We start from the raw sequence: 19,869 nt of genomic DNA on the forward strand, positions 1-19,869 counted from the left end.
CTTGAGGGTTCAGGGTTTGAGGGTTTAGGGGGGGACATTGGGATTGGGCCCATGTTTCAATCGGTTTTCCTGGAGATCTGCTGCTGGTGGTTTTCCCTGCCGCACCCCGTCTCCACCGGCAGATGGCGCCCTTCTCTCTGCCGCCGGAACCACAGGGTGAGACGTTACAGCTGTGCGCGCTGCAGCACCGACAGAGGGGCAGGGTTTTCCACGACTGAGTCACCACACCGCATAGACCTCAGTTAAACATACTCTCGGTTGATTTCACGGGGTGTCTGCGGTCTGTTTACAAGGTTGGAGCTCGATGGTGCTGTTTCATCAAGGAAACCTGTGAGGACAGGGAGCAGACTGCTGTCCGCCTCCCCGCCGCGGTGAGTTAGTTCTCGTGTCGGTGCAGCATGTTTGTCTGTGTGGTAACGTGAACAGACTGCCTCTGATAGTGTGTGACATGCAATTATACATTAACACGTTCGCAGCCTTATACTGTCGGCTTTTACTTCTTGATGCATGTTATCGTGTCACGAATCTTGCGCAATCGCAGGGAGCGCACTGGGGGGAAACCCGTCAACCGTGAAGCGGATTTAAAACAAACTCATTATTAAACCGAAACTGCAGTGAAGAAACAGTTAAAGTAGTAAGAAGTTAAAGCAGCTTATCGATGTTTAAATGTGATAAGTCAAGTCGGTAAAGGGTGGAGAGAGAGTTGTATTTAGGTCAAGACTCAAGAGAGTTAAGCTACTTTATTATGGTGCAATTATAAAGGGAATACTGTTTGTTCATTTCTTCATAAGAAAAATACTCAGGACTGAGACAGTTAGTTGATTAATCAATTGTTTCATCGTCCCAACATTAAATGGAGACTATTTTTGATATTTGTTTGTGTAATTGTCCAATCAAAATGCCAAAGTTTCCCTCGTACCAACTTCTTAATTGTGAGGGTCAGTCTGGCATCAGAATAATGAGACAGTTGGAGAACAATTAGATGCAAAACAGGATGTGGACTCTGATGGGATTTCTAACTTGGCAACTATCATGGTTTTCCCAATTGATGTGCAGATTTTTAGGCATTCTATTATCTAGGTTTGAAAAATAGTGCATATAGCTGCCATTGATGGGAAATATCACCACTCCCCCCCCCACTCAGTGGGCTGAGCCCCGAATGTTTACGATGTCTGACTCTGCAACTGTTGAGGATTTCCTCTTTTTCCTTGTCTGGTGTTGCTCAGACAAAAGACATAACTTTGAGGGTTAAGACATTGTATTGGGCTTTTGTTTTGTTTATGACATTTTAGTGACAGATGAATCACTCGTACAAATGTAATTGGTTTAATGTTATGGCAACTGCATTATACGTTTGATGGCTGTTAGCCCCCTGTTACTTTGCAGAAAAAGATTTAACACCCAAACATTTTGACTCATAAATGAGGATGCATTGCATCTTCTGCCAACACATTTGCATAACAACTTTACAGGGTGATAATATGTAATATGTCAGGGCCGTGTTTACAGCTGGTTCTGCTGCCAAAAAAAACAATGACATTTGGGTGTAACACAATACTTTAAATTGTATGCACTGTGGCTTTAATTGATCTTAACTGCTGAGAAGTGTGTAATGTAAAGGACATTGTTATAAATAAGTCTATCTAAACCCCTGACGAACATGCACAGATCTACAATAATGTTTTTGGAGTGTGCATATACTCACTCATACTGCCAGACATTCATGCATAGAATTCGGCAACAAATGACACGGGAACTGAAAAAGCTACAACAACAACATTTAGCATAGAAGTCTTTTGGGTTTATTTCTTCCACGTGTTTCTTCTCCGAAACATCATCAGTCAATGTAACAGTGAACACAGACAATCCTCATGACCTTTGTGTGACCTTTGTGTGGTCAACTTCTCAGGGACACTTTTGTATTTGCTTGAGCACAGAACAAGCTGAAGATGGATTGTATGGGATCCGTTGTTTTTTTAAAGTCTGTGTATGAAAATTAGTCTAAATGTCAGTAAAGTACATTTACATTTTACTTCAAGTTTTCCCAAACTTCATGTCATCATGACCCTGAGCCTGTTTGTAAAGTCGGCACCTGTTGATCTGAACAGAGTGTGTGCCGTGACGCTTTGAGGGTAGTTGAGTCTGTTGGTGCGTCTAATCAGCATGAGGAATCCCAGATGTCTGTTCTCAACACTGGTGAGCAGAGATTACAAGGTAATAATGCTGTGACTAAATGTGTTTAGAGTTTAGGACACTTGAGCAGAGGGTTTTGTCTCTTCATGTCAGTTTCACTAGTTGTACTTTATCTCATTTTAGTGAGTTAGCAATTGAAAAAAAACCTAATTCGTTCATAAATCCGTATCCAACCCTTCTTTTTCGGTGTTTTGAAAAACACGACAGTTTCACTAGAAATCAAGATATAAAAAACAATTACTGTAAATCAAGAAACTCACAGTAAGTGAGAGTGTGCGTGAGTTACAGGTTCAGACAGGAGCAGTCTGGCTGCGCTGTCACACACCAACAGTATATCTTAATATAATAATCAAAGGATATTATTAAAAAAGCTCACAGCTGTTATTTTTCATCTAGTAGTTAACTTAACATGCTATAGTGCTGCTAACATGTAAACTAACACTCTTCAGTTATATAATAGTTGCACGCTGTTTTTTTATCAGGTTTATTAATTTTGTTTATTATTATCATTTTGCTCTTATTCCCTTAAGGGACATTAATAATAATTTAATTAATAATTAATAATAATACAAATGATGATGATGATAACAACAATGTAGTACTGTGTACCATTCAACTTTAGCGTTTATCGTACCGTGAAAATCTCAAACCGTTACAACCCTAAAAATGACAACATGACTGTATTATAAAGTATGATATAATAAACTATGAGGACACTGCACGTCCTCCATCTGCACTTCAACGTAGAGCTGTGAAAGTAAGAGCCAACACACTGAACTAACACAGTAGACTCCGCCAAAGCTTACACAAGTCAGCGTCAGTAAGTGAGGAGATTAGAGCATGACAAGGAAAACAACTCCAGTAAATCATTAATAGGTTGTATGATTTTATGTATGTAAAGTCAGGTGACACATCACAATCAAACACAACACGTGCGCTTGTGAACAGTCTCCTTAAAATAGACAAACGTTAAATTCAAGAGGCGTTCGCTCAGTATAATGACATCAACAGCTCAGTAATCCACACATTTGAGAAATTGAAACCAGCCAATGTTTGGAAGTTTGCATGATAAATGTATTTTCAATACATTTTGTTTTCATCAATCTATTATTGAATTGACTATTTGCTATATGAATACAGCGCTATCGGAGCACTGGCACTTCGGCTTACATCTCTCCCGTTGACTGTCTCTTCCCTCTGTCGTTTCTCTTCTGTCTGCGGATCGATACAATGGGGAAGATGGAATATGGACATAAAGTTCTATTCACAACCACGAAAAACAAGCACGACAAAAAAACTGCGTCTCTCAGCATACAGCGCTGTCCATTATTCTTAAACTTAAACAGATGTTAATGAGCAAGCAAAACAAAACAAGACAAATTGATGATCAGTTGACTATCGGCAAGACTTGACCAATCAGATTTAACTATCTAAATTCTTAGTCAGGGACACCCCTAGATATTTTAAACGATAAATCAGGCGGAGAAAGGCCTTGGGTATCCTAATAACAAGCTCACAAAGAGCCCAACTCTGCTTTACAAGATGAAAATGATTTGAATCCAAGGTTCAGTGAACCAGATCTAAACAAGGCCCATGTAGTGGGGGTGGATTGCACATTTACCGGTGGGAACCCAGAAGTGTTGGCTGGAAATGGATGTCACGTCTAGAACAAAACTGTTTTTTTTCCCAGGAAGTATAAACAGTGTGAATACCACAAAGATAATGTGAATAAAACATCCTCAGATTCCGATTTAGACATGCTGGTCCTACTATATATTTGAAGTGAGAGTTTGAACAGAATTAGTGAAGTATTTAGGAAGTGCCAGTAGTTGTTTCAGTAGTAAGTAAACAAGGTTGAAGTGATTGTGCTGAAAGAAGTGAATAGTAAGCGTAAACAAAGCACGAATGTCGGTTGAAGTGAAGTGAAGTGCTGAAAAGAGTCAGTGGCACTGACTGAAATGAAAGTACTCGAAGTGAAGCTGCTGAAAGGAATTGAAAGAAGTAGTTGAAGTACAAACATAGCGTGAAAGCAGTGAATGCAGTTGAAAAGTAGAAGTCAGTAGAAGTGTAGAAACAGAGCAGATAAAGTGTCATTAAGTAAAATTACTCTGATTATAATCTGAAATAAGATCATTTTAAAGCAAGTAAAGTTGTAACTTCACATGTAGTCGTCAAATAAATCCCAAAGCTGAAGGACTTGAATACTGTAGAGCAGTAACTATTATTCAGTGTAACAGGTTTAACGTGTTCACACAGCACTCAGCCTCTCAGTTGTCTGTCCTAAAGCGTTCCAAGTATTTAGCAAAATAACTGCAACGTGGGAACAGCCCTCCTCCAGCTGAATGTCAGGATACAGAACAACCTGGCAAATAGGCTGCCGTGTATGCACAAGAGCGAGGTTTGCAAACTGAATGCCACTTGATGTCTGAAGCACTTTCCAGTTCTGTGACTCTATACAGTTGTATCGCGGATGTACTCAGCCTCTCCTTTGAAAACAAAAGTTAAGGAGTGTTTAATGGTGGTAGTGGGCTGGGCCTTCATGGGCTCTGCGGTGCAGCCGGGTGGAATGCACTGAAAAACTAACATTCGCCACATGTTTCCTCCACAGCTCAACGCCATGGCGGCCGCTCTCACCGTGCTCTTCTTCTTCCTTCACATCTTCACTTTCTCAGCAATGGAATCAGCCTCTGAGCAAGGTATGTTTATGAATATCTAGATTAGAATAAAAAAAAAGAAGATTGTTGGCATTTGAATGTTTCAGACTGATTTGAAATTATGTAGCATCTTGTGTAATGTGTGCAACTTCTGTGTGTAGACTTGATTATGCTTTCTTGTTAATCTTGGTTTTGGAATCAGAAATTGCACAACAGCAGATGGAACTAATCGTTCAGACACATCTGTTTTAAATGGGCCACAGGACAAAACAAGCCCGGCACAATATAAAACACGTATCGCTGCATTGTTGCTCTGTGCCACTTTAACATTCAAATGAATGTGAACTGTGTTGCACAACAGCGAAGCCCTCCACACAGAGCCACAGAGAGCTGCCAACAGATTTCTAGTGAAGTGGCTTTCCAGGAACTCTAGAGAGCAGAGAGTACTCTACTGCAGAACAATGGGAAGCTGTTCAGTGTGTCCGTGCCCCGTTTGTTTTTGTACAAAACAGCCCCTCAGTGGCAGTGGAAGGGCTCTGTATTTGCATACATGGGTTGTATTTTATCCACGGATATAAATTAGGTGTCATTGACCATTAAAGTCACATGCGGACATCCTGTGTTTGGTCTTGTTACATAATACTGTCAGTATAGTTTAGAGGAGGTGTGAACGGAGCATGTTTTCCCCTCTTCCCCAGTTCTCCTGCTTCTTAGTTTTTATTAGTTTCATGCCTTTAAATGAACTCGGCTGCTGTGTTCCGACGGCCCTGTAGAATAATAAGTGAGTTCAAGCGTTCAACTCGCTGCCAAATTGTTCATTGAAATCAGAGACGCCTCAGCTGAGTTTTTAATGCAGACCTGGTGAGCAAGTTTTAACAGCCTGCAAAACTTCACATGTTGAGTGATTCGGTCTCAAAGCGTCTGGCGTTGCTGTGGTGAATAGCCGCTCGGGAGAAACTACGACATGTAACCGAAGAAGAAATATAAATTGAACATACATGATCTTAGTATTTTCGAAGAGAGGCTACCAGCTAGCTACCGTTAGCAGACAGAGGGTATAATCATAAGAGTATAATGTATTAAAAAGAGTTTTATGTCTAATGAAGCCTTGTGTGTACTCCGTCTGTCAACCGACATTGTCTACGAGAGGAGGACTGGGACTTTTAGATCAGTGGTAGCTCAAAATAACTCCTCTCACCTCCGATCTTTTGAACGGGAGCCGCAGGAGGTAGGCTGCTGCTTCTGGGAACTGAATGGTCCCTGGAGGGGGGAACATGTGATCCTTACTCTTCACCACCTGAGCACCACTGTTTGTATCGCCCAGGAATCATGACATTGGTTCTCGATGCGATTACAAGGTCATGCTGTCGCTCTTCACTGTCAGGCGTACACAAGCTTCCTCTCTATCTAATATGTTTATGTTTTGCCCAGAAGGCTTGTTAAGTCAGCAAAATGTTCAGTAATCACTGTTGAGAGCACAGTGGCTCTCAGCCAAGGAAGGAAATGGCTTTTGCTAAATGCAGAGGAAGAGGTATTTCCTCTAGAGAGTGCACTGATTGATGTTTGAACATGTGACTCTCCAAATATCCGTTTGCCTTGTGTGCTCCCAGTAAAGACATTAATGAAGGCTTCCCACCAGCACGCTGTCCAGATGTTGTTAGATGCTATAATCAGAAAAGCACACACTAAAGGCAACCTGTTGTGTTCTACCTGCTACTATATGGGATCAGAGGTATGAGTGAGTCCTTTCAAAGGTCATTAATACTAGCTACTGTTTCCTTCCTTGGAAATTACAGCTAAGAGGAAACACATCTGGGCTTAGGAAAACAGAGTAAGCGAGGATGTTTTCTTTCACCCTGAAATAGACCGTGGGCACTCTGCAGCACTTAGAGAGAAGTCACGCTGATGTAAACATGTTTACTTCTTATGCTTGTGGCAGTTTGTCTCTTGTGAAGTCCTGTAATGAGAAGATCTTGTAAATTGATATTACAAGCTTGGCAAGCGTGTGTGTGTGTGTGTGTGTGTGTGTGTGTGTGTGTGTGTGTGTGTTTTGTGGCTTTTATGGCTGTGACCTGAAAGTGCTCGGCTCCCACTGCACACATGTTTACTTACTAGGAGTGAACTCTGTTTGGCAGCTGTTGAGCAAACACAGCAGCACTTTCAGTGACAAGCACACAAGCACAGCAATGAAGGTTTGCAAGTTGATCAAGTAGCTTATGATCAGCTGTACTGGGTCAGAATTAGGCATCATGGGGCAATAATATTTTTCGTTCTCTTTAGATACTTTCGCCACTCTTACTCAGTGGTGGAAGAAGTATTTAGATCCAATAGTGAATTAAAAGTAGCAAAACTACAATTTAAAAATACTAACAGGTAAAAGTGTAAGGTAAAGAATGTAAAAGAAAATCATCCATCACAATTTTCCACTGCCCAATATACCATCTTCAGCGTGTATGTTGTGTCCAAACAGCAGTTCAATGCCCAAATATATTAGATGTACTATCATATGTGACAAGTTAAAGCACCAACAAAAAAAAGCTAGTATCAAAATTGCTGCTGGTGACGGACTAATCATTTCATCTCTGTATATATCATACAACATATGTCATTTTAATATTGTAGCTGGTGGAGGTGGAGCTAACTCTGACTACGTCATGGTCTTCAGATCTATAGAAGTACATATTTTACAAGTTAAATACATGTTTTATATGTAATGTAATATCTGCAAAGCACTACAGTATAGTCATCAAACAAGCAACCCTGTCTCCTTGAAATGATGTTTGTATCTGAATGTAATACACTTGGATTATACTCTTTATAAACACAATATATTTAATGTTATTTATGTGGCAATTTGCAAAATGTTGGTGGAAAACGTACGAAATGTTCACCGACATTTGTTTTCTTACGATATCTGCTCTGGTTGTAAATGATGTGCTGGTCTAAACTAAAGCATGATTAAACATGTTTGATTTGTTTAGAACCTCACAGCACTTCAAACACATTATTATACATGTTAGAAATGAATAGCTGAAACCATATGAAGACTGTAAACTATATAGTTACTATACTGTACATATGTACTCAAACCTCAGCCACGTGTTTGGGCGTGGTTTCAGAACATCAGACATGCTCCAAGCGTTTCAGAGCAGGGATTACTGCTTATTGTTTCAAGATTCTGAAACCTAATCTAATATACTTTCCGTTTTTTTAGTAACACATTCTTCTGTGGTGTGTTGGTTTTACCCAGACTTTAAGGTCAGGGAAAGTGCGAGGTCTTGGACAGAAAATGTCGGCACTGACTTGAACATGGCGTGTTCATTTCACTAAAAACCACAACATTTCTCTTCATCCAAGTGCTTTTGTTGCCTAACACCATCCTCACATGGGACCAAGGATGAGAACCCCTGCCACCATCCACCACAACCACAGTATGCCAATGCGGTAAACTGCCCACAGCATCTTCTGACCAGCCGTTTTGTTTTGTTTTTCATGTGTAGCATAACACATTGCATTGTGTTGAGCAACCATGTGTTGTACAATAACGGCTACCTTTGTACAATTTGGCAAAAGGAAATCGTGAGATAATTTAGATCATCTCACAATTCTTTTTAGCTCGGTAGTAACAGTACTTGAACAAATCAGCCGCTCTCAGCCTTTGATGTTTTATTTATTTCAATCTCTATGTTCAGTAATATTAAATAATAATAATAATAATAATTCATGTAATTCTTATAATAATCATACAAAAACAGGAATATACCCAAGTACTCTCAAACGCCCCCAACTAAATTATAATAAATCAATTCCCCACACATTTCCCCATCACACACAACTAACATGTATCATGATGAAATGAGCCGCATAAATGCTCCGCATGGCTGAGTGTCAAATTGCCTTTTCTCTTAATGCTGAGCTAAGCAGAGTTCCGAGGAGGAGTCGGGGATCTGGTAAACAGGTTATTTTTAACCTGTGGCTCCCTTTCCCTGAAGCACCCTAATCGGGCCAGAGGTATTCATCATCTGCTCCGAGTGCTGCCTCTCGGCTGTGAAGGCGCCATCTTGTTCTTTACACGTCTTGGTGCTCAGCCAGCAGGGGCCTGTGTGTTGTTCCTCTCTTGACATGTTGATGTGGTCAGCTGACTGCGTCTGCGTGCTGTCCCAGGAGTTATTGATCTCAAAGCCTCCCGGTAATACAATCAGCAGTGTTTACTTAATGCAGCGTCAAAAAGCTCCCCTCTTTGTTCAAAGGGCCAGTTCGGCCACATCAGACAAACAGTTTTCTAAGCAAACTCTGTCCACTTATGTGAGATGCACTTAGGTGAACCTTACGTAGTGATTATTTTGTAAAAATGTTGTCTTATGGAAAGTCTTATTTTCTTCCCACCAAAACACTGTCAGACTCACAGTCGTCAATCAAAATAACAAAGTCATCGATTCTGCAGAAACGGTTTTATGGTGACTACGATGCAACTACTTAATACATATTTTTGTCCCTCAATCTCTCCGTGGGACAGTAGTGTTCTATTCCCCTACACTACACTTAATATTGTCACTTTGCCAGTGTGAATCCACTACAGACAAATGGGACACAGGTCTGCTGCAAGAGTGTTGTAGAAATGCTGTCCACTCGCAGTTTGAGTTTATTCAGCCTGTAAAACAGGATCCCATAGTACTTCATGTGCAAGTGGGTTTCTGAGTACAGAGAGATCAAACAAGCTCATTCCAGTGGCAGTGAACTCTCCGGCTGCTGCTTTCGCAAGAAGAGCCGTAAAATTACTGCCAGGAAAATGTAGACATTTTCCCTGTGGCTGGGGCGCCCACTGGATTTAGGTTGCAGTTATTATCCCGTCACTGAAGTGATGCATCGTCACATCACGATCATAACAATCAGTTGCAACACCAAAAAGAAAGCGAAACAGATTCATGCAGCATCAAAAAGAATGAGATGTGATGATGATAAGATGATGTTTCTCTGTCCCTCTCACTTCCTCGCTCTCTCTGTTCCCGACAGTCCTCCCGCAGAAACACCCACACATCACCGGTTGCGTCTCCACCAACATGGAGACGTTCCGCTGCAGATGGAATGTCGGCACTTCCCAGAACCTCTCCGAGCCGGGAGATCTCCGCTTATTCTACATTAACAAAAAGTAGGGGAGAAAACTTTACTAACAAAAAGATGTGCCTTTTCTGTGCTGTTCAAGCAAATCAAGGTAACGGATACAAAAAGAAGAAAGAGAGGAGAAGGATACAACTTGGCAGAGTACAAATAATGTAGTCATTAAAACATAAGTCATGACTTTACAGGCCTTTTGAATAATGTGCATCAGAGTAAAAGACAGGTAATAATTACAATTAAAGAAAGAGTAGAATAATTCAAGCAAGGAAATAAGTGTCAGTTGTTAGAGAATGCATGTAGATGTAAGTAAATGTAAGATACAGTTGACTCGTAAACCACTTCACAAATCCCCTCTTCACCCACATTTTCAAGGTCCAGCAGCATCACTGCTTTTACAACTGGCATGCAAGCCTTATCAGGCATGTGGCGCACCTGCTCACTCTGTGTTGACAAGGCAAAAGTCCAGTTCAGGCTTACACTTTGTGAGGTATGTTATATCTAAGGGCATAGTAGGGATTCTCTGGTATTGAATAGATACCATTAACCAACTTCCCACAAAAAAAACCCAAACCCGATAATGTGTTAGTCCCTACCGTGTCTGGTATTCAGCCTCAAGTCCACTGCTTTCAATGAAGACATATATTGTAGTAAAAACAAATGCTCACAATAGTAATAGAATACATTTTTTATGCAAAAGAAAACAACAATGTTGCTTATTTGTAGTTGTTTTAAGTTCCCCGGATAAATTCTAAGAGATACTTTCACGTTTATGCAATATCAGGGTCTGATGTGTGTTTAATCGTCATAAATTTAATCGATAAATTTGAATCAGGACTTTCTAAATCAGTTTTTAATCAGGAGTAGAGGGATCAGCCGTAATCATAAACTCATTTATAAGCGCGCTGTCACAAGCCATATACTTTTGGTTTGTATTCTATTCAGCTTGGATCGGTTTGCCCAAATTTAAGCGGATCGAATTAGAAAGCAGATATGCTGAAGGGCGTGTACAAAGGAGTCTTACATTGTAGTTTTGGTCTGTTCACAACTGCCCAAACAAACCTCACCAGAGGTTCAACCGCACCACAGCTGATTATAACCGACTAAATGTTTATGCATGCTTATGAAAGTGCCCAAAAATATTTAGTAATTGCTTTGAGTGGATTTTCTTACTTGTTCATGCTGTTTTCTTAAACGTACCTGGTCTCACCCCCTTGCAGACCCCCCCCTAATTCCTCCAAAGAGTGGAGTGAGTGTCCTTACTACAGCACCGACAGGCCAAACGAGTGCTTTTTCGATGAGAACCACACATCCGTCTGGACATATTACAGTGTCCAGCTCCGCTCGAGGGATCAAGCCATCCTCTATGATGAGAACCTTTTCGACGTATATGAGATCGGTGAGTTTGCTGCCTCACTCTGCACCTGTCATGATCCAGATCTAAAGAAAGTTCATTTAAAAAATGGGATTAAAAGCCCATATAAGGCTTTCCCATATTCCTCCGCTACTTTCCGCTCAAAAGTTTAAAGATAGGATTTGTTGGCACCCTGGTAAAGTTTCAATGCTCTTCCCCAACTTCCAGATGAGCTACTGTTTCACAAGCATCAGTCTCTCTGAAGAGTCTAAACTTTTGTCTATATCCTCAAGATAAATGGATCTACTCTTGTACGGTATATCCCACAAGTCTTAAATAGTTGCAAACTGTCAAAGCATTTGCTGTTGCCTGTTATAAATACTCAATGCTACAATGATATATTAGACGGTAGTGTGCTTCCTAGTTTGTGGCAGCAGTTTGGGAAAGACCGTGTCCTGTTTCAACGGGACAGTGAATGAACTGAAAGTGTGAGCCAGGTCTTATTCCCAAACATGAGTGTTTGACCTCGGAAATACTATTGTGTCTGAAAAGGAACAAATCCTTGCAGCCAGGTTCCAAAATCGGTTGGAAAGCCTGAAACCAGAAGAGACTCTCAGACTCCAACTAACATGCCTCCATTGTATTATAGAATGGATACACATGTGTAAACTGTAGTAATACACTCTTGTCTTTGTTGACTTGCTGGTGATAAAATTACATTCTGGCCTGCAGTGCAACCGGATCCTCCAGTCGGCTTGAACTGGACCCTCCTGAATGTGAGCTCCACCGGCACTTACTATGATATCATGCTGAGCTGGAAACCGCCCCAGTCTGCAGACGTGGCGATGGGATGGATGACGCTGCATTACGACGTCCAGTACCGCAATGTCAACTCTGACCTGTGGGAACAGGTGGGTGTTTCATTTCAGTGTGCTTAAATACAACCTCAGTGGAATTTTAGTATCATATTAAATCATACATGCATGTGCATCAGTTAACTTCAGCACAGTTTATTTTCAATATATATTGATTGATTATTATAGTCAACTTTTTATTATTGTCAAAATGAAACATGAATGTTTCTTAGACGAGACAATTGTGATGCTGCAGCACCGCTTCTCGTATTTAAACCTTGTTTTTATCACCACAGGTCGACCTTGTGAAAAGCACACATCGGTCTATTTATGGGCTTCAGACTGACGTCAATCACGAGGTTCACGTCCGTTGCAAAATGTTGGGTGGAAAAGAGTTCGGAGCGTTCAGTGACTCTGTAATTGTGCACGTTCCATTTAAAGGTAAACACGCACCGCAAATGTTTACAGGCTGGATGACAAAAGCTCTTACAAACGCTATCAAAAAGGTTTTTTGAATTATTCCTGTAGAAGCTGCAGCTAAATGTCCTTGTCACCATTAAAAGACCTCTCTGCTTTCACCTAACAGCTCCCTCCCCCTCCTCTGATGAGCATCAGAATCACTATATGGTTATATGTGTACAAGGCCAAATTAAAGTAGCATGAGCCCCGGGGCTACCACTTTATTAATGCCCTCCACCACTCCCTCAAGCACCAACACGACTCAACTACAGTTAGATATTTGTATTTTCTATTTTTATTTTATGTCGGATCCCAGGGCTCGAGCCCCCGCTAAGCCTGTGCATTAAAACGGTGGTTCCTGTGTGATCTTCTTAATGCTGTGATCAGAATGTACCAGTAGCCATGAGTGAATCCAGCCCCATTTTATGCCTAAATAATGCCTAAATATTTGTGAATTTTGCATTGATGAGACACAGTAAGCTATTGCACTTGTCAAAAAAAACAAGCAGAAGAACACGTTTCTTATCATTTACTTTCTTTTTGAAGACATGTCTCATATTTCTTAAAGACTCTTCTGTCCTGCTGCTACAAACAATGTTCCCGCTCAAACAGTAAAGTAGAAGTTGACTCTGACATTAGTATTGCAGCTGTTTGGTCATAAATCAAAGTATGGGCACCACCAATATGTTTACAGTTCATTCTGTGGGGAACATAAATGTGTGTAGTGTTTATTAAATTTCATGGCGAGCCATCAAATAGTTACAACGGGCCCCAGTGCACGCCATTATGACGGGCAGTGCACGATAGATATTAGTTATGAAGCACACAAACACACAATATTAAACATTTAAGGATATTAATACAATAATAATTAAAGCATTTATCAGAGGGATCCAGGTATCTACAGGTCTAAACCAGGTTATTCTAAATCCCCTTTCAGACATGCAAACATTTTATGTATGAAGGACAGAGCCATTACGTTAACAGACAGATAAAACCAGCAATGTTATGTATTTCTGAAAATGGCTTCTGTGCTTTATACATTTGTCTACATAAAACCTAAACACAGCCTTTCACGGCCAGTTTTTTATTTATCTGTTTATCTATTTTGATGATATGATATATTAAAGGGTAACTTTTGGTATTTTTTAAACCTGGGCTCTATTTCCCCATGTTTTTGTGTCTAACTGACTAAAGCGTGATTTATGCTTGCCACGTCTGCGAGAGTTGCGAAGGTCCGCACGGCCAAATTGACATCTTACCGTGCACATCCAACATTTTCTAACGACGCGGACGCACGGAAAATTGAGAACTTTGTGGAGTTTTGAGAATGTTGGTTTGACGCAAGGAGAAACCTGCACAGAGTATAAAAGATCTGTTCCTTTTCACAAGTTAGCGTCAGCTCATGTCTTGCGGAAAGTACAACCGAGCCTTAACGGGGACAACAATTTCTGAAATGAGTCCAGTATTGAGCGAAAGCAATGTAGACGGCAGCTGCTCATGGGCTGCAATGCAATCCTACCTGGGCAAACCTTCCTTTACGTCCACTAAAAGTGTTTGTTTTTGCCACTGACAGGCTCTGATTGTTATTTTAAGTGACTAACAACATGATGGAAAGTGTCTCGCTCAAGGAGAAGTCTGATTCTGAAATCTCACAAGGTGACATGTTGCCGGAAGACAACGGCTGAGTCACTGCGAGTGCAGCGGGGCTAGAAGTTTTGTTTTGGAGTACATAAAGCGTAGCTTAGTGTTATCTAAAAGATTTTCAATTTCATAGCTAAACACTGAGATGATTTCGACAACGTGGATGAGGTCGTTGAATTCCATGGCTGCCCCTATTTATTGATGCCAGAGAATTCGGATGAAGCGCTCCTACAACAACAAGCAGATTAGGGTGAACCAGCTGCTGCAAGGCCACAGAGCTTAGGAGACTGGTGGTGTTCCTGTTGGTGCTGTCACCCTCTGCCCACAGAGGACGAAGGCTGTAAAGAGTGGGACCTGTTGCTGCCCGGTTCAGATATCACAGCGAGACTTTTCCTTGAGCAGAACTTTGCCCTCGCAGCTCGTTTTGTTTCTGCTGGTTATGTTATCCCTCACTACTGGACCAATTTCAAACTCAGATTGTCCCCATTAGTCACTTAGACATGAAAACATGGAACAATAGGCTCCAGAAAAATACCAGTTACCCTTAAAGTATATGTGAATTTGTGTGCATTTCTTTTCCCAGTGTCGGAATTCCCAGTGGTGGCCTTGCTCGTCTTTGGTGCCTTGTGCTTAGTGACCATCCTGATGTTAGTTATCATATCGCAGCAGGAGAAGTAAGTATTTTACAACCATTCGTATTTCTGTGTAGGACTGGAAGGTTTATAAAAGCTTGGATAAATGAGAGTGTAGTATGCTGCTCAGTGACCAGCACACTGTGTGGGCTGCTAGACTTTGATAAACTGCCTCAGTGTCTGTGTTATCTTTCAATGTGTGGACAAGTGAGACATTCTGCATATCAGCTCTGCAGTGTTTATACTGAGATCTTAAGTCAAGTGTGTTTTGTTTCCTGTTTGCATTTGTGTTATGTCAAATTTCACACGCCTTTTTTTCTTCCCCAAGGTTTATGGTTATTCTTTTGCCTCCTGTTCCTGGACCTAAAATACGAGGAATTGACCCTGAACTACTCAAGGTATTCATCTAGATGTTATTATGCTCGACCATGACTTGTCATAACTTACTAGCACACTCTGTATTCAAAATGTAAAAGGGAAACCATTTTCAGGCTCACAGAACACTTTCGTGGAGATATTTTAATTTTGATATATGAGAATAATGTCTCATTTTCAGGCCAATACTAAATAAAACCGTCTTCACCGTGGGACACCATATCTTTTTCAATGCATAGATAGCTAAGGTACATGTTCAAACACAGGGTTGCACAATACAATGTAAGTTGTAGTCCTGGTATGCTAGAAGAGCTAAAAAGCTCAACAAAAGCATACAGAGGATTAGTTGAGAAATGTCAGCCTAAGAAAAGATGCTGCTCTGTAGTCTGGTGATAAGACAGCGAATACGTCTGTGTTGCTTGCCAGGCGGCAGCAGGGCGAACAGGTTTTGGCTGGATATTGTCTTCAAGTATTCTTTGGACTCTGCGCAGGCACCTCACTTCACCAATATCACCAATTTTCAATCACCCATTGGAGAGCCCATCTGTCCTGGGCCGTGCACATCCCAAGCCAATTTATTTCCAGTCAGGATGCTTTCTATTGTTCTACTGTAAAAGTTGACGAGAACTTGCCATGTCTATCTATACTGTATATGTATATCTGTTAATCTGGTGCTTGTACCCATCCATACTCAATAGTGAGGTTCGTGTACTATGTTGAGATAAGTCCCAAATGTTCAGGTCATTTCGTGATGATTTGAGCACCACTAACTAAATTCAGTTTGAGTCCATTGTGGTGGGGTAGAGGGGGAAGTTTTAGAAACTCAACAAGTTTTGGGATATTTATTTCCTTGCTCGTCTGTTACGTTGTTTGTTTCTCTCCTTTTTGTTTTGCTTTGAGCTTTGTAAGGGTTGGTCAGGCATAGAGGTGTTTCTGTGGATACTCATGTGTGTTCTGTTGTTCACAATGTTGTATCTTAATACCACAGAGTGGGGAAATATTTTCTGTTTTTTTGGGTTTACCCTTTAAGGAAAACTAGTTAGAACTATAATGTACAAAGTAGTTTCTGGATACATGCTGCATCACTACAATGACATCTGAAAAGGCAAGAAACTTGAGCAGTTAGATGATCAGACAGGTTTTACACAGTAACAGTTTATTCAGACTATCCAAACTGTTTTATTTGTAAATGAGTTGATCCAAGCTGTGTGCGCACGGTTGGTATGGTAGATCAAAGTTGAACCATGAAGAACCTTTTTGTTTCCAAATGTTTGGCCAACCTTTGGGCATGTTTAAAACCTTCAGACTGCTTGTGTCTTTTTATGTACCAGTTCTGAGCAATTACATTGTTGAGAACAATGTTTCATTACTGACAGAAAACCTACAAAAATAAGACCGAACGCATATTGAACTGTAATTATGCCTGAAGCAGCCGACCTAACTCGCCAGCTGAATGTGCCCTCTTGAGTTTATCAACTCTATTTTGTTAATCTCACAGAAAGGGAAGCTGAAGGAGTTGACGTCCATCCTGAGTGGCCCCCCTGATCTGAGGCCGGAGCTGTACAACAACGACCCCTGGGTGGAGTTCATCGATATCGACATTGAAGAGCATAACGACAGACTGACAGACCTGGACACGGACTGTCTCATGGAGCGCTCCCTGTCCTCCAACTGCTCTCCTTTCGCCATCGGCTTCAGAGACGACGACTCGGGCCGGGCCAGCTGCTGCGACCCAGATCTACCCAGTGACCCGGAACCGTCACCTTTCATTCGTCTCATCCCAAATCAAACCCACAGTAAGGAACCGTTGTGCCCAACCACCTGTGAGCCAAGCGCCGAGGCCCAGAGCCCCGCCACTGGGGAGCCTCGTGTTGTAGCACCGGGCAGAGAGGCGCTGTACACCCAGGTGAGTGAGGTGAGGTCATCTGGCAAGGTGTTGCTGTCACCTGAAGAACAGACTGAGATGGTAAAACGCATTGGGAAAGACATCATGGTGGGGAAAGAGAAGAAAGAGTTTCAGCTCATGGTGGTGAATCCAGATCATGGAGGTTACACCTCAGAGCTCAACGCAGGTAAAATGAGCCCCATGTTGTCCACAGGAGATATGAGCGAAACCTGCCAGACTGGAGAAGTCTTGAGTTCTTCACCATCTTTGTCGCGTTACCAGAAATCAGATACCACCCCCATGTCCCCTCTTTCCCCTGCTCCTGTCTACACCATTGTAGAGGGTGTTGGCCGGCAGAACAGCCTCTTACTGACACCAAACTCAATACCTGCCCCCCAACTGATCATCCCAAAAATCATGCCAACACCGGACGGCTACCTGACCCCTGAACTTTTGGGAAGCGTCACACCATAGAGCAGCGGTGAACTGTGCAATGTCAAGATTATTCCAACAAAGGCACAGGCAAGCTTGGGAACAGCCTTTGAGATTGCTTATTGAGGGTCCCAAGGTTGAGTGTTGAATGTCAGTTTTCCTAAAATAGGTGGGAGGCCTCTGCCTGTCCTGCCACCACCTCTGACCTGCCGCTGCTCCCACTGACAGGGCTCTCTAAAGGGTTAGTTAGAAGTTTGGTATGAGGGAGGAAGAGCACATGTGTTTTACTGCACTTATGGAAAGGGCAAAGAGAAATTTGGATTTGTGTTGATGAATGCAAGTTCAATATTCAGTCTCCTTTAACTCTTCTGGTTTCATTTCAATCAAGCCCGTAGAAAAATAACTGGCTCTGGCAGCTAAATGCTCCGCTGTTTTCACCCACTAGTTGCTCATTTTGTATTTCTGCATTTTGGTGCTATGAGCCCAAAGAGACTAAACAGCTTTATAGACTTGCAGAGTTGCTGTGGTTTTGTCTCTACGAGTCATTTCATTCATACTGTATATATTTATAGTAATTGTACAGTGACATGGTTAATTCCTATCATTTTAAACATATCAAAGGCTTTCTTTTTAATAACATCAGGTACTAATTAATTACTAATTAATTGATATACTCTGGGAATCCAACATTTTTTATGGTTTTCATAATGGTTTCATTTCTTTTAGACCAATATTGTTAAAATTAAAGTGTTCTTTCACCGATTAGAAACCCAGCCTTTTTAAATACCACTTATTGGGGTTCATATATTATGTTGTTGCCGACACATGAACTCCTGAAGATGTAAAATAGCCTGACCTGTACTCGTTTAAAAGGATAAACATAAAAAAAGTAAAAACAATGAGATGCATAATACTTTGATGCAATTACAAACCATGATTTTTATTTATTTTATAAACTGTGAAATGTGTTCAGGGCTGACAACCAAAATATTTTTGGATTGCTAATTTCTGGTTGACAGAGCATTTATTACAAATGAAAAGTTGGGGATACATGGTCATCAGTGTTGAATTTGTACAGATATTGCATTTTAACCGTTCAAGTATTACAAATAAACGTTCATACTTTTGCCGTTTGTCTTATTAATATCAGCTGGTTTTAGACCGCACATCAGATGACTGCTTTTTTCAGTTTTGAGTGTTCTAAAGGAATACTGGTATGTCTTAAAAAAAGTCACAAATGTAAGTCATAGTAAGTCATAAAAGGTCATATTATATTAAGTCTTTAAAAGTCCTGGTAAAGTTAGTCATAAAAAATAATTGTATAGAAAAGCATAAAAAATTAGTAATTCAGAAAAATGTTTAGTATATCAAAAAAGCTGTAATATAATTACAATTATTAAGTTTTTCAAAGAAATGATAGGAAAACTCCTAACAAGGAATAGCCTATCATGTTGAAAAAGTAATAGTATAGTATGTCGAAAGAATTCAAATTATAGTATATCAATAAAAGTGATAAAGTCTCAGTATAGTATTTTGAAAAAAGTCATATTATGTTGACAAAAGTCACAGAATAGTTTGTTTTAAAAGATCCCTAAAAACTAATTGTATAGTATGTCTAAACATGCAAGCAAAGTCATAGTTCTAAAATAATAAATCTAAAATTAATTGTTTAGAAAAAAAGTTGTAGAATATGTCAAAAAGAAAGAAATAGTATATTAAGTTTGAGAAAATCATTTAGAGGTTATAGTACAAAAAGTGATATAATAGAATGTTAAAAAGAGTCATATAAAGGACATAGTTGAGTTTGTCAAAAAATGTAATATTGTAGTACGTTGAAAAAGCCAAAAAAGTCTGTTTATATAGTATGTTGAAAAAAGCGAAAAAATCTCATAGCAGAGAAAGTTGAAAGAGAAAGCCCCAAAAAAGTCATAGTTTAGTTTGTAGAAAAATGTGTGATTGCTGCCGCAGCCGCATCTCGACTGCCGAAAGGTAGACAGACACTCAACAGACTGGTTAAGAAGGCCAGCTGTGTCCTGGGATGCCCCTTAGATCCAGTGGAAGTGGCGGAAGAAAGGAGATTGATGGCTAAACTATCATCCCTGGAGAACATTTCCCACCATATGCAAGACACTCTAACAGCACTTTGCAGCTCCTTCTGTGACTGCTTCACACGTAGTGTGTGAAGCAGAGATTCGCTGTCACACTGCACAACCTGCACTGCTCTTAACATCAGAATCAATATCAATGTATGTATGTGCAATATAAATACACT

The 19,869-nt window shown here is 40.6% G+C and overlaps 1 protein-coding gene across 2 annotated transcripts; it reads left to right on the forward strand.

The window, feature by feature from the left end:
• The first annotated feature begins 247 nt into the window (after window positions 1-247).
• Window positions 248-18,724, forward strand: ghrb (growth hormone receptor b). Of its 2 annotated transcripts, XM_076079938.1 has the most exons (9): window positions 248-371; window positions 4,802-4,889; window positions 9,861-9,996; window positions 11,183-11,361; window positions 12,049-12,227; window positions 12,467-12,611; window positions 14,857-14,947; window positions 15,234-15,303; window positions 16,779-18,724. In XM_076079938.1, exons 2-9 carry the CDS (start codon window positions 4,811-4,813, stop codon window positions 17,637-17,639), a joined length of 1,740 nt encoding a protein of 579 aa, XP_075936053.1. In that variant the 5' UTR covers window positions 248-371; window positions 4,802-4,810; the 3' UTR covers window positions 17,640-18,724. The 2 variants fall into 2 exon arrangements, with proteins under 2 accessions (XP_075936053.1, XP_075936052.1); XM_076079937.1 differs by lacking the exon at window positions 248-371 and having other exon boundaries at window positions 4,787-4,889.
• The last annotated feature ends 1,145 nt before the right edge of the window (window positions 18,725-19,869 follow it).

This window comes from Anarhichas minor, unplaced genomic scaffold (assembly GCF_050575085.1).
Source record: "Anarhichas minor isolate MPS153535 unplaced genomic scaffold, ASM5057508v1 ptg000073l, whole genome shotgun sequence".
Taxonomy (NCBI): domain Eukaryota; kingdom Metazoa; phylum Chordata; class Actinopteri; order Perciformes; family Anarhichadidae; genus Anarhichas; species Anarhichas minor.

Excerpts from the sequence above, each read along its gene's own strand:
- ghrb (XM_076079937.1), top strand. The coding sequence starts at position 4,787 with ATGTTTCCTCCACAGCTCAACGCCATGGCGGCCGCTCTCACCGTGCTC. Across the intron at positions 14,948-15,233 it reads ATCATATCGCAGCAGGAGAA|GTTTATGGTTATTCTTTTGC; the intron begins GTAAGTATTTTA and ends TTCTTCCCCAAG. Across the intron at positions 15,304-16,778 it reads TTGACCCTGAACTACTCAAG|AAAGGGAAGCTGAAGGAGTT; the intron begins GTATTCATCTAG and ends TTAATCTCACAG.